Consider the following 14,101-nt stretch of genomic DNA (forward strand, 5'->3'; position numbering starts at 1 on the left):
TGGCAAACGGGGGCACAGAGCACGTCTGGGGGTGGGGCCTGAGGGTCCAGGACGCCTCTGACAGCGCCGGGGTCCCACAGGCCAGGTGCCAGCCGGCGTGTGAGCAGGGCAGGGGAGTAGGGATCTGAGCCCGTGGACAGCTGGACTCGGGGCAGGGTCCGTCCTGAGGCCGGATCCACCGCAGTCTGGCCCACTTGACCTGAGGGCTAATTTTAGTGGAAGCTTAAATTTTACTTTCTCGGTTTTAATCTTGCTGCCTTTTCGTCACATTAAAAAAGCCCCTCCAATAACGTTCGATCTTTGAAAAGCTCCTATATAAACGTCTGTGCTCTGGAACCCCGTCTGGGCTGATATTTTGTGTTTATTTTTTCCGGTCTCCCACTCAGCCGACAGCGAGGCTGCCTTGTCCGTACCTTAGGTCCTGGGGCGCCCACCTCACCCTGCAGGGAGGAGAGAAGAGTCACTCTCAAAGCCGACGATGTGCACCCCGCAAGGGAAAAGCGAACAGTTTCACTCGTTTTATCCGGGCCCACGAGGCCACTGCTGGTCTCTGATGCTGATCCGGTCCTGTCGCGGGAGCCTGGTGCCCGCGCGCCGCTCCCGGGAGACGCACGTCTAGAGCTCCGGGCGTGTCCTCCCGGCCCCCCACACCTGTGGGCTGTTGCCGCCCCCACCCCGTTCCAGGCGGGACCGAGTCTGGCAGGGGACTGACCGGCAGGGGACTGACCTCCGACACCCCCGGGAGGAGAGCCCCTCTACCCCAGCCGTCCCCACGGTGAGGGCCCTGAACACTGTGGGTTCGCGGACAGCGCGCTCTTGTTCAGCCCCGTACAGCCGGGCTCTCCCCGGAAGGATCGCACGGGATGGCCCGCATCCCCAGCCTAGGAACCACAGACCCCGGCTGTAACCAGAATTAAAACTTGAGCTAACTTCCAAATCAAGTGTCAGTATTACTCAAAATCCCTTAGTCCACTCGTCACCGTGAAGAGACACTAGTCACAGAGTCCTGAATTTTCGCATGGTTCTCAGCCAACTCCAGACGCCGCTGCACCCCTCCCCCCCCACGGTCAGACCCTGACGGCTTTGGCGGATGGCGGACGGTGGCCGCACCCTGCAATAAGGCCACCTCCTCCGTGTGACCGCCTTCATGGCATTTCCTGTGCGCGGCGGNCACCGGGCCGCGCCCCCGCCTGCCCATGGCGCTGCGGCCGGCCCTCCCAGACTTACGGGGCTGCCTTTCTGTCCCGTCTTCCCTGGTCCTCCATCTTTTCCTGGAGGACCTGGCGGACCCTGGGGGACAGAAAAGCAAGTATGGGGCCAGATGGAATTCAGGCGCTGAGAAAGATTTATGGGTTAGCGGACAATTATCTGGGCGTGTGCACTTCTGGAGAATCCAGGCCGCTGGAATGTTCCCTGGACGGGCCGGAGTTGTGGCTCACCAGAGACCCTGCCCACGGCTTACGGGGCACAGACGCTCTGCTCAGTTGTAAAGTTTCTTTCCTTTCCTCTACTTTTGAGTTGATCAGAGAGGGGGGATGAGAGGTTGGTCACCCACACAGAGCGGCGTGCCGGCCACGGGAGGACGCCCCGTGTGCTGAGTTACACGTCCAGAGCGTGCTGCCAAGCAAACCATGTAACGCGCACCTGGTTCACGTGGCCCAACTCTAAGAGCGCCGTGTGTGGCCCCACGAGGCCCCCGAGCCCCCCGGTGCCAGGAGCAGGGGGCCGCGGGGTTCTCACGACCCCACGAATGGTGAGTCACAAACTTGGGCTCCTCACGGCCCCTGGGCCTGCAGGAAGGGGCCCGCCCGACCCCAGAAGAATCACGCCTGGCGATGGCCCCTGGGAGCTCAGCTGACCCGCTGGACACCACGGAGGCGAATGGTGTCACATGAGCCCCACAGCGGGTCAGCTGCTCAGGCCCCTCCCCCTGGGGACCAGAGACAGGAGCCGCCTCCCTACGAGGAGCTGGGCAGTACGGGGTGGGGCTTGGTGTTCACCCCCCACTCCAGGCCAAACCCGGATGGGGACAAGGACATCGAGGGGCAGTGAGGAGGCCTTACCGGGGTGCCAGGAAGTCCAGGGGACCCGTCCCGCCCGGGCACACCAGGAAGGCCGGCAGGTCCTGGGACGTCTGAGCTGTTCACCCCAAAGCGTCCTGGCTCTCCGGGCAGGCCTGGGACGCCTGGGGGCCCCGGGGGGCCGGGGAAGCCTCTGGGGCCCTATACACGGAGAGCCATGGATGGTTACAGCACGTCAGGTAGCACCTGCTGAGGGACGGCCCCTCCCCCGCTTGGCCACCACCACCGCCCCCTCGGGAGCCACACGCACACGGAGCCGGCAGGACCCAGGGACACTCACTCGGAGGCTCTCCAGGTCACCGCCGAACCCGGACCCCTCCATGTCAATGAAGGTCTGAGGGGAAGAGCCCACAGCCATGTCACTGGGAGCCCAGGCCTGCCCACCCGGCCCTCCCCTGGCCTGAGGTCAGCGGGTGGGGGCTACCCCCCCATGCTCATCTGCAGCACTGCCCACACGGCCCCCACAGTTGGGAGGTTTCCAGCAAGAAGCCACAAGCAGGCAGGGCGCACGGCCCCCACGCCCTGTGGCCCAGAAGGCAGGGGCCGACCCCCGGGCCCCAACACCCTCTTGGGAAGGCGGGTCTGAGTCTGAAGAAGGAGGCATGAGGAAGCCAAACCAGAGACGGGGGTCCCTCCTCCTGGGGCAGCAGGTGGGCCCCGTGCTGGAAGAAGTCACAGCCGCGACTCACCAGCTTGTCATGTCTGAAGGAGGGTCCTGGTGGCCCTGGAGGCCCTTGGGGTCCTGGGGGTCCTCTTGGCCCGACCCCAGGGTCCCCCTGGGGATATAAGACACCGGTTACATCAGGGTGCGTGGCCCCCGCTGCAGTCGGGTTGGAGAGGGTAATGTGCACAGCCCGTGGCCCACACAGCTTAGACGCTCACCTTCTCGCCCTTGGGGCCCACATCTCCTGGGGTCCCGGGGAAGCCCTGCGGTCCAGGGTCACCCTGGAAGACAAACACCAGCAGCTTGGTCAGGGAGAAGACACCTTTGTTCCGTCGCCACCCACGCGGCTGCAGACATGTGGCCGGGGCTCACAGCCGAGCCCGGGTGGAGCNGCCGGAGGCCGTCAGGTAGGACTGGAGGCAGACGCTGCGCCGACCTGGGACGTGCCTGAGGATCGCCACACCGACGGCCCTACACAGAGCGCCTCGGTGCATCTGCACAGGTGTGCCCCGTGGCCTGCCCGTGACACCAGCGCTCTGCCCTGCTCATGCGTGTGCGTGGCAGGGGCAACGAGGACAGAGGGCCTGCACGTCTGCACCTGGCGGGGGAGGGAGGTGTCCGCGTGCTCGCGTGTCCGCCTGCACCTGGATGAGGCCGCAGGGATCGTCAGACTCGAGATTCTGGCACGTTCAACCAGAGCGAGGGGTCCCTGGACCCCCCACGCCCTGCTCGGTCCGTCCCTGCCGGCTGAGCTCTGGCTTTCCTCAGGCGCCGTCCTGTTCCTGCAGGGGACCGATGTTCCTGCAGGGGACTCCCCCACTGGGCGAACTCAGGGCTGGCTGCCGTCAGCAGGAACCTTTTCCACACGGATGGTGTCTGGGGTTAGGGTGGCTCCCCTCCCGGCCTCCCCTGACCCACGTGCTGGCTGTGTTATTTCCCAAATCTTCACGGGCGACCTGCTTGTGTCACATGCGTCTGGGGAACGTTTGCTCATTTTCAGCTCTCCCAATGACGGTTTACAGATCGGAGCTCCGGTCCGTTGTGATTGCTGGTTGATCGCACGGCCCGCGGCCCCCACGTCTCCGCTCCCTGCCCTGCCCCTGCCCCGACCCATGACCTTGTCGTCTGTCATATGTTTTTTCCTCGAAGAATTTGGAAGCTATACCTTTTATGTCTTCCTTTTCCTTTCTGCCCTGGTAGTTGGCCTGAACTGCTCAGTACGTATGTGTAACTTTGTATTTTTCTATCAATAGTTGGACTTGTATTTTCTCAACAAAAGTTAAGCTGCATTTTCAAAATGGCTTCATTTTGAATCTCTGTGCTGAGTTGCGTTGACGGAGTGTCACAGGGTAAGAAGCCTGAGGGTCTCACACAAACGTGACCGCTAAGGTTCTGGAAGAAGAGCCAACTTACCGGTCTCCCATCCTCGCCGGGATCCCCCTAGAACGTGCGAGAGAACCGTTAGTGACAGAGTGTTGCACCCCGCGTCCCCGCCCCGATCTGAACACGGACCCGGCACCCCGCACGCCAAGCCCCACGGAGGAGCTGGGGGGGAGATGGAGAGCCTCCCTCCTGGCGCGCTGCGGGCCGGCCCTGCCTGTGGCCTCCCTGACCGCCGACCACCCTCCCCCTCCCAGAGTGGGGGGGACACAGCCTCGCAGTGCGCCGTCCCGAGGTCTCCGTCCCGGGACCTGCTGCTCTGCCGCATCAACCCCACCCGCCCCCTCCTGCCCAAGCCCCGCACCCCGGCCCGGCCCAGGCAAGGTGGACGCACCGGCTCGCCGTCCGTTCCGGGGGCCCCATCCTTCCCTGGCGGCCCTGGGGGGCCAGGGGGGCCCTGTGGCCCGGGCACAGGCCGTGCATCGGGGCTCCGCTCTGCAGGACCCTGGAGGAAGAGGCGAGGGCACGGGCTGGGGGGCCTGTGCTGCACCCTCCCGAGTCCCAGGCTGGGCTTCACAGGGGGCATCACATGCACAGTGGCCATGACACACAGCGGGTGCCGGCGCCAACAGGCCAGCCACAGGCTCCCGGTGCCGCGAGGGGCCGCCAGTGCCCCCTGGGTGTGGGCCCAGAAGGAACGCAGAGGAAACGGTGCAGCCCCAGGAGTGTACCCAGGTCACCCATGTGTGGACAAGAAGCACTGACCGTCCTGGGGCCAGGGGAGGGGGCCTCACCTCTTCTAGGCGGTCCCCAAAGCTCCGAACGCTCTCTGCGGTGACCGTATCCAAGCCGGGGAGGGTCCGAGCTGGGGGAGGCAGAAGCGGCCGTCATACCCTGGAGCATGGCCCAGGTTGCACTCTGGGCTCGCCACCCGACCCCAGGCTGCCTGCGGTCCCAGCACTCAGCCTGCCTGGAGCCCAGCCGTGTCCCCAGACACACGCACGCACAGGCACACACGTGCACACACGCATGAACACATGCACAGGCACACACATGTGCACAGGCACACACGTGCACGCACACACGTGCACGCACACGCACGCACACACATCATTCCTCTCGCTGAGCCCCTGACGTTTGCCGTGTTTGTCACAACCCTCCCTCAAGAATGCCACACGTCCCCCAGTGCGAGGACCCTTTCTGATGGTCACAGAACATTGCGTCCTGTTTTAACGGTGACTGAACACATAGCTCAGATTCAAGGGTCTCCACTGGCCCAACACTGTCCTCTGTAGCTTCTCCTGGGGGTGGTTGATGGTGGAGGTTCCAGGACCCCAGGAAATGTCCTGCCCGTGGGCCAAGTCTGGCCGAATCAGCCGCTGGCCTGCCTCTGCAGGGCCCGGAGCTGTGGACGTTCCCACAGAGCTTTGGGGCAACAGGACAACACAGACAAGAAACCACAGAGCACAGGCGTCCAAAATACTGGCCGCCGGCCCGCCCTGGTCATCCCAGGACAGGGGTCAGGATGGGCACCTTCCCCTTTGTGACCGACAAGTAATTTGGGGGATTCAGTAAGGCTGCTCCCCAAACCTTCACCCACCAGGGTCAGCACGGCCAAGCCGTTGGAAGACCCGGGGCTCACACGGCAGTGAGGCTCGTTTGCTGAGGGAGGTTGGGAGGAATCTCTCCCGTTGGGGGGCAATGAGCGCTCTGGCAGTGTTGGGGGGTCCACGGGGACCGCATGGGATCTGAGGCCCTTTAGCTAACCAGGGACGGGTGCTCATGCTGTCCAGGGCTGTACCCGCCTCCCTCACTGGCACAGCTCCTCAGGACCCTGTCCCGCATCCAGAAGAAATTGGAGCCATGTCTACACTCCACGGTGTAGGATGCCGGCCACTGCCCTGGACCACAGCCCTTGACCCCACCAGAGCCTCCTGGATGCCCCGGAGCCCAGCAGACTTGCAGTCAGACACCAGGCACCAGGGACCCAGCGGCGCTGTGAGAGCACTCCGGAGGGGTCACTGAGCTACGGAGGAGCTGACTTACGGTAGGGTAGGGAGACGAACAACCGGGCAGTCACACGAGCCCCAGAACTGTAGAGGGAGGCCAGAGAGCTGAGGACGGAGGAGAGGCTCGAGAGAGTCGAAGCATGAGGAGGACGCCGCCTGGCGTGGCCGCTTCAAGATGCCCAGGTGGCCGGGCGGCCCCTAGAACCTACGACTGCTCCCTGGGGAACCTCCAGCCCCTAGCTGCAGGGACCTGAGCTCTGCCAAGAACCTGAATGAGCAGGAAGCGGGTCCTCCGTGGGGGCCTCTAGGAGAGGACGCAGCCCTGGCACCGCACCCTCCCGAGCGGCCACGGTCGTGGTGTTCCGCTCACAGTGACAGATAGCTGACACGCAAAGACGCCACGTCATCCTCTATGCACCTGCGGCACCGCAGCCCGGCCTCCGGCGGGGCCCCCCCTGCAGCCCCACCCCCACTCCGACCAGCTGACCCCCACAGCCACCAGGGGAAGTCCCTGACCCCAAATGCCAACCCGGGGCAGGCTTAGCTCACGGAGGTCCCAGGCAGAGGCCAATCTGTCCAACGATTTGTGCCCCTTCGAAGCCAGCTCCCGGGTCCTGGCGAGCCCGCAGCACCCTCGGGACGGCCCCACAAACCCCACCAGCAACAGCAACACGAGAGTTGAACCACAAAGACAACGCCAGGCCCCGCAGCGGCTCTGCGCTGACTCTCCTGCAGCCACAGGGGACCAGGCGGGCGCTGCCCCCTCCCCTGCTGGGCATGTGTCCGCGGCGGTTGGGAGCCCCTCGCCACCCACGCACGCCACCGAACAGTTTTACCTCCCAACGAAGACACCGTGGTTTCTTCCTCAATTTCTTCAGTTCTGGAATCTTGCACATCCCTGCCTGCAGCCAAGGGCGGAGAAGTGACCGGGGGAGCCTCGGGGAGGCTGGGTTTGGGGGACGGACCCTGGCAAGGTGAGAGCGGGAGAAACAGCTCCGTTATCTGGCAAACGTGGATGTCCTGCGGACGCGTATCAATAAATCTGTCAGGTTACGTGGTTTGTGAGATAGGATCTTCACAGATTCTCACAGAAAGACGAGAACGAAACACCAGGGGCTTCATCTTAGGGAGACGCTCCAGGGCTCCCCATAGCTGTCTCCTCCTGAACAGCCCGTCAGGACGGGGTTCCCCCAACGCCCCTAGCTGGAGGTCTTCCTGTGTGCCAGGGAGGCATGTGCCCGCTCAGGCCCCGGGACAGCCCCTCGGTGACACTCGAGGGCCCAGCTCCTCCCCGAGGTCAGGGACCCGCCTGGTGAGGGGCCTCAGATGCCTGTGGAGGGCGGGACCTCTGGCATTTCACCGCAAGATGGCACGTGGCCGCGACTTGTCCTCAGCAGGGGCCACGACCGGGCACTTCACGGCCAGGGCCGGGTGACTGACATCCCCCCTTGAGGCGACCAGGCCAGCTCTGCTCTGAAACCCCGTCTTCCTGGTTCCCCCAGGCCCACCGGAGCCTCCAGGATGTGGGAACCCGCACACAGATGTTCAAATACGTAGTCAGGACGCTTCCTGCCACTGCCAGACCCCCGTTAGGCACGAGTTCTCTGGGACACTGTGCGGGTCAAGGCCCTCGGTGACGGTCATTCCCGTGAGGCCAGGCTGAGGGCCTGTCTGAGGGCAAGCAGGGGCTGGAGCTGGACACCACGCCTCCCCCTGCAGCCACGGCCCCACTGATGCAGTGGAAGGTGTCCTGGGACCCCCGAGCCCCCAGCTGGCCACCGACATCCCAGAGCCTCTGAGAAGGATGGCACGGAGGGCCAGGCCTGGCCGTGGAGAGCAGGCAAGCAGCACTCGGAGGCCACGTGTGCCCTGGGCTGGCCTGCCTATCCCCCAGTCCTCGGCGTTCCAGGAAGCTACCACCAGCGGGTCGGCGGCCGGACTTCCCAAACAGGAGCCTGGCTCCCAAGAGCTGGGTTCCTGCTCGAGCCCTGCAGGGCATGGGGCGGAGGATGAAAGCGTGTGACCGGTTCTGGGTCCTCGACTCCTCTCACCCACTAAGAGAGGCCACAAAGCCATGGCACTTCACGCCGCGGCCCTGGCAGAGCTCGGACCCCCCATTTCCATGGGGGCTCTGCATTCTCAATGCTCTGGTTTGCACCAGGGAGCCCTGGGGAGACGGGAGCTCGGTGGGTGAAGCGGCAAGTGACTAAATCCAAGCTGCATCTGTGAGGAACCCACAGGCTGTCTGACGCGGGCAGGGGCCGTCACGGGCACCACACACGGATGCCGCGTCCAGGGGACCTGCCGGGCGCCCTTCCCGTGCTGCTCCGACCAGTGCAAGGCCAAGGGGTCCCCAGAGCCCCCTGTGTGGGTGGAGCTCAGCACCCTGACTGTCCTGGGCCCTCGGTGCGCAAGCCCTGGGACGGGGCAACGGGAGGCGGGCTGATGGTAAGGGCAGAGGCAACATGTTTGTGCAAATGGAAAAAAAGGCCACCTTTTCCCTACTGCACGATATTCAGGTGGTGGAAGCTGGGTGAGCTCTGACTCGGCCTCCAGAACTTTCCTCCCCGTAACGCCCGCCTACGTTCCCATCTCATCTGAGCTATGAACCCACTAGCACTTTGTGGCCCCTACAAGTTAACGCAGAGGCGTAAACAGAACATTGAGGTCACCCCACAGACCCAAGGAGGGTTTAGAATCAGAAACTGAATTTTAAATCCCTCGTGACAGAGATAAGAAGGCATATCTCCTGGAGGGGCCAGCTGAGTCCCAGCGTTCCCGTGTCCATCTGGGAGTGTGTCCTCAGGTCCCAGGGAGCCCAAGCAAGTCTCCCGCGCATGTGCTCGCACGGCCACACTGCTGGGTGGGGTCCCGGGCAGACGGTCCCCACCAGAACCCCGGGACGGCAGCCTCCGCTTCACAGCACTCACCGGCGGCTCCCTGAGAGGCTCCTGGGTCTCCTCTAGCCCGCTCCCGAAGTCTCCGGACACCTGAGGGCACGCAGGAAAGGAGGGAGCCAGTGACCAAACGGCATCCCCGTGGGGACAGCCTGGCCGCCGGGGGGCACGCCCGTCAGACCCACACAGAACCGGGAAGAAAACGTTCCTCTCTTCTGACTGGTCGTCCTGTTCCTGGGACACTGCGCTGGGAAACAGCCAGAGGACGGAGGCCCTGCAGAGGGGGCTCCGGGCACGGACCTGTCAGCACGAAGGCCACGTGTGGACGGCCTGAAGGTGCTGAACAGAGTGGCCTGCAGCCGCGGGACATGGGACCTGTCCTTTCATCCCTGCGCTGATCACACACACGGCTGATGCCCTCGCTCTGTTCATGGCCATGGGGTCACTGCGGGCATTTTCAGCTCCGGATTCTTCCCAGGAACACCAGCTTTCCCCGCTTTGTCCCTCATAATCCGAGAATTGGATTATCTTCTTTAGACCCATGCATGCACACACGTGCACACATGCTTGCACACATGCATTCACACACATGCACAGTGCTTTCACACATGTGTACAATGGTTTCTCACACATGCACAAAGCTTTCTCACACATGCACACATGCTTGCACACACACTTTCACACATGCACACACGTGCACACATGCTTTCAAATGCGTGCACGTTTTCAGACACATGCACACACGTGCATCTGGCCACAGGGACTGCTAGCGCCCATAGCACCCAACTGGCTCTTCTAGGGATCGTTTTAACGCTCACTCTGTATTTGGTATGAGTTTTCAAGCAGAAAGTTCTAGGCAGGGAAGGCTCTTTCTGATGTTATGGGTAAGTGAAAATGTGGTCCCAGGTTCTTGGTACCCAGATGGCATCTTTCAAAGGAGACCTTTCCAATCCCACCACTTTGGGGTTCCTGGTAACTACGTGCCCTGGGCCCTCTGCCCTCGGGTAGGAGTGGGTGGGGTGGGGAGGGAGCCCCTTCACTCACCCCGCCGCTGTCCTCATCGTCCTCCTCCAGACAGTGCATGGGGCTCACCTGGGGGTCCCCATGCACCCTCAGCTCCGCGATCATCCCCTAAAGACAGAGGAAGAGAGGGGTCCCCGTGGGTCCCGAGGCAGGTAGTGCAGACAGGCCGGCACCCAGCGCGGAGCCCAGTGCCCCGAGGCTGACTCAGTGGGGACATGGAGCAGAGCAAGAAGGTCCAGGATGAAGCCGTCTCAGAGAATGGAGCGAGCTCAGGGGGGCTCCCAAAGCACCTGGCGGGACGTGGAACGCAGGCGTGCTCCCGGAGATTGCTGCGTGAAGCAGGCACCACGGGCCCCAGGGCTCACCAGTACACGCATCTCCCCCAAACCAAGGGAGTGGTGACGGGGGAGGGGGAGCTGCGTGTGGCCCCGGCTACTTTGGGGACCCCTGGAGTCCATGACTGAAAACCAGCAGGTGTGCCCCAGGGCGCGGGTGTGGGGCTCCTGCGGCAGGCGGCTCGGACTGCCCAGGTGGGGTCAGAGGGGTGATCCCCGGGGACGCGCCTTCCAGGCTGAGCCCTTGCCGTCAGGCCACGGGGCCACCAGGCGTCTTGTGACACTTGCTGCAAGGTTTCCCTGCCTGGAAACGGTGAGTGTCTACACGTGTGTTGTCTAGTGTTTTCTTTGTTCCTCAACATGCCAACCCCGGGGACGTACGCCGGTGCACTTCTCCCAAATAGAAGCTGCCTGGGTCAGTCCGAGAGGCGCGTCTGAACCACCCCGGTGATCGAAAGGCCTGGGTCAGGGGCCGGCTGGTGAACACTCAGGTGTCCGTCCCGACTGCGGTGCGTCGTGCTGGGGTCGACCCCAGCAGGACACGAAGGGCTGAGCGTGGCGGTGCCCAGCGCTACGCACACCGGAATGTCATCCGTGTAACCTTCACGTGTCGCGGGAACCGCCTGACATCCCCAGCCACGTCCGCATGCAGGAGCCCTTCTCGCCGGCGGTCGGATGTGTCGGCAGGCCGCATGGTGGCCCCACCTACGTTATTCTGCTTATTCTTTCAAATGACCTTCAGACTCCCTGCATCAGCTGACCCTCGACCCCATGCCCTTCCTGCTCCCCACCAACAAGAGCATGTGACAACCAACCAGCAACACCCCACCATGACCCAGCTGAGCCCTGCCTGAGCGCTCTACTTGCTTCCCAAGGCTGCCTCCTCCAGGAAGCACTCCTGGATCCCTACCCAGGACGGTTCACACTTCAGCGGCCAGTTCTGCCTGACTCTATATGCCCTCTCCACCCCCCAGCTGCTGACAGTGAGGCCTGTGGAGCCACATCCTGTCTCCCTCTGTGTGTGTCACACATGCACACGGATATGTGTGTTATACACAGCATCTGTCTGTGCTTACATGTGTGTGATTTGCACACGCATGCTCGTTCAGCCACATACCCCTGCTCCTGTGAGGCCAAGGAGAATGGCTGGACCCAGGCGGGACTCAAGGGGAGGAAGGTGCTTGGCACCCCACAATGACCATGAGGTCCTCATTTTCCCAACGCACTTGCAGCCGGGCCAGTGCCCCAACTTGCAGGGGAAGGAGGTGGCTGAGGACACAGGCGGGAAGCAGTCAAACGCAGGTGAACGATCTCCACTCTGCGCGGCACGAGCAGCCTCGTCCCTCGCAGGTGCGCACACAGGGCCGGCCTCACGGGCAGCTGGCACAGCTGGGGTTGCCAAAGTGGCCGCCGGCTCATAAGCTGGGGTGGGGCTGCGCCAAGCTGCACACGGTCACTTCCGGTCGCTGGGCTGACTTCTGAAGGGGGGAAGATGGTGGCCACGGGCGGGACCACGTACCTCGCCGTCACTGTTGTCCCCACCTAACCACAGTGTGTTCCAGATCAGAGGCAGGAATTGCCTGTGGCTCCGTGGTCCACACCGTGGACCGTGGCTCCAGGAGGAAGCTGCACTGGTTCTCCTTCGGACCCAGGATGGTCATCGGTTCCAGAAGTCTCTTCCGGGCAGCCGGGTGATGTCCAGGCGTCGTGGCACTCCAAGGGAAGCTGACAGACAGCGGCCAGACCGTGGGGCTGGGGGAGTCAGGGGCGGGGGCAGGGTGGCCATCCGTGGGCCTGTCTCTGCGCTGGTGGGTGGCCACATTGCAGGGGGTGGCGGTGGCAGGCTTCTGGAAGCGTGCAGCTGAGAACTCCATCTCTTTAAGGAAAAAAGCGACCAGGCATGGACAGCCCTGTCTCCAGTGGCCAGAGAATCGGCCCCGATGTTTCAACCAGACCAGCGGTGGCCTGTGTGTGACCCTGAGCCCAGCAGGCCCCTCCTCTCAGATCCAGAGCCAGCCTCACCGCTCCCTGCCTCCTCCTGCACCGGCCCCGGGAGCAATGCTGCCCTGAAGCAGCCCCACAAAGTGCACGGTCAGAGTGGGGCCCAGCCCTCCTCACAGTGGTCGCCGGGGAGCCCACCACAGAGCCATCAGTGGGACTTAGGGAGGGCCTGGCTGACCGCCTGGGACTCGTGCTGACAGCTCCTCTGGGGGCTCGGGCCCCGAGCGCCCGTGAGCCGCAGCGGGGAGGGGAGAGGCAGCATGGGGACTGGCTGCAGACAGGCCCTGCCGGGGCTGGGGCTCCAGGATGACGGGGAGACAGTCCACGCCCTGGTGGGGGGAGTCGGCTGCGGGCAGCAGTTGGTATATTTGAGAAACTAGTGACCTTCCTTCAAATTCTGGGATGCCACAAGCACCATGGGGGCAGCCAAGCTGTGTGGGAGAAGTGTGTGAGCACGTGTCTGAGAGCCATGTGTGGATGCATTATGTGCAAACGTGTTCACATGTGCATGCAGTGAGAGAATAACCTAGGTAGGGCCAGCACACAGCCCGTGGACGTATCCAGCACGTGTGTGCCTGTGGGCACGCGTGTGCATGTGAACAAGTATGCACCTGTGTGCATGTGAGTGCATGTGTGCATGCAGTGAGAGCACGTGTGTCAGCATGTGTGTGCACACGTGTGCATGTGGACAAGTGCGCCAGTGTGCATGTGAGCACACATGTGCGGTGACTGCATGTGTGCATGTGGTGAGAGTGTGTGGATGAGTGCACGTGTGCGCGTGTGCCCGTGTCAGCATGTGTGTGCACGTGCGTGCGTGTGGACAAGTATGACCTGTGTGCAGTGAGAGCATGTATGTGTGAATGAGAGCACATGTGTGTGTGCATGTGAGCAGTGTGGGTCCATGAGCATGTGCGTGCAGACCAGGGGCAGGGGACACACACACAGGCGCCCTTCACTGTCCAGGTTCCTGGGGGCACCATCGTCCACAGGAAACATAGGCCATCCTGGACTTACAAATGCAGGGGTCAGCTCAGGGGTCAGCAGCAGCATCGTGCTCCCTGTTGAAGGAGGGACAGGGTGGCCCAGGTGACATGGGTCACCATGTTTGAAAACGCAGGGACAGCACAGGGCAGATGTTAAATTCTAGAAGGTCGAGCTTTCCACGGGGCAGCACGGGTGCCCCTGGGGGTGGCAGCGATGGAGGGAGGGCATGGGCACTTCTGGCAGGTGGGGTCAGGGGGCCAGACACCCTGCCATGACGGTCCCCACAGACCCCGCCCTTGGAGGCTCTGAGCTTCCGATAGACCAGGCTTAGCACCAGCGCGGGACCTGAGGTTCTCCCCAAGTTACCCGCGCAGAGGGAGAGCCAGGCGCACTGGCTCGGGATGCCGCAGTCCCCCAGGGACACATTTAGTGGGGAAGACGTCAGCCGAGCAAAAGTCACAGGACCCACTACAAATACTGGACAGACTCCGAAGCAAACGCAAGATCTGGAGACGTCGCCCTGTGTTAGCAAAGGCCATTTAAACACGTCCTGCGCGACCATGCTGTGGGCTGCAGGGCGTAGTTGTGGAGACAATGAGAACTCTGTGCTTTGCAAGAGAGTCTGAGGTCACTGGTGTGGGTGCCTCCCCGGGACCCCCACTCCCGGGGCCGCAGGACTGTCTGGGGTGGGCTCTGACCCAGGAAGGGCCGTGTCCTGGCTGTGGGT

General features: G+C 63.1%; 1 protein-coding gene across 3 annotated transcripts in view; it reads right to left on the reverse strand.

Annotated features, from left to right (window-relative positions):
* LOC103680736 (collagen alpha-1(XVIII) chain) overlaps window positions 1-14,101 on the reverse strand; it is a 97,976-nt gene that overhangs the window by 22,742 nt on the left and 61,133 nt on the right. For all 3 annotated transcript variants that reach the window (XM_040621793.1, XM_040621794.1, XM_040621795.1), the window contains 12 exons: window positions 10,076-10,162; window positions 9,065-9,124; window positions 6,971-7,100; window positions 4,920-4,990; window positions 4,520-4,630; window positions 4,159-4,185; window positions 2,964-3,026; window positions 2,771-2,857; window positions 2,362-2,415; window positions 2,064-2,222; window positions 1,228-1,290; window positions 414-440 (listed from right to left, as the gene is read on the reverse strand). In XM_040621793.1, the coding sequence (XP_040477727.1) occupies window positions 414-440; window positions 1,228-1,290; window positions 2,064-2,222; window positions 2,362-2,415; window positions 2,771-2,857; window positions 2,964-3,026; window positions 4,159-4,185; window positions 4,520-4,630; window positions 4,920-4,990; window positions 6,971-7,100; window positions 9,065-9,124; window positions 10,076-10,162 (939 nt within the window). The remainder of the gene's footprint in view (window positions 1-413; window positions 441-1,227; window positions 1,291-2,063; window positions 2,223-2,361; window positions 2,416-2,770; window positions 2,858-2,963; window positions 3,027-4,158; window positions 4,186-4,519; window positions 4,631-4,919; window positions 4,991-6,970; window positions 7,101-9,064; window positions 9,125-10,075; window positions 10,163-14,101) is intronic.

Source organism: Ursus maritimus, unplaced genomic scaffold (genome assembly GCF_017311325.1).
Source record: "Ursus maritimus isolate PB19 unplaced genomic scaffold, ASM1731132v1 scaffold_4, whole genome shotgun sequence".
Classification (NCBI taxonomy): Eukaryota; Metazoa; Chordata; class Mammalia; order Carnivora; family Ursidae; genus Ursus; species Ursus maritimus.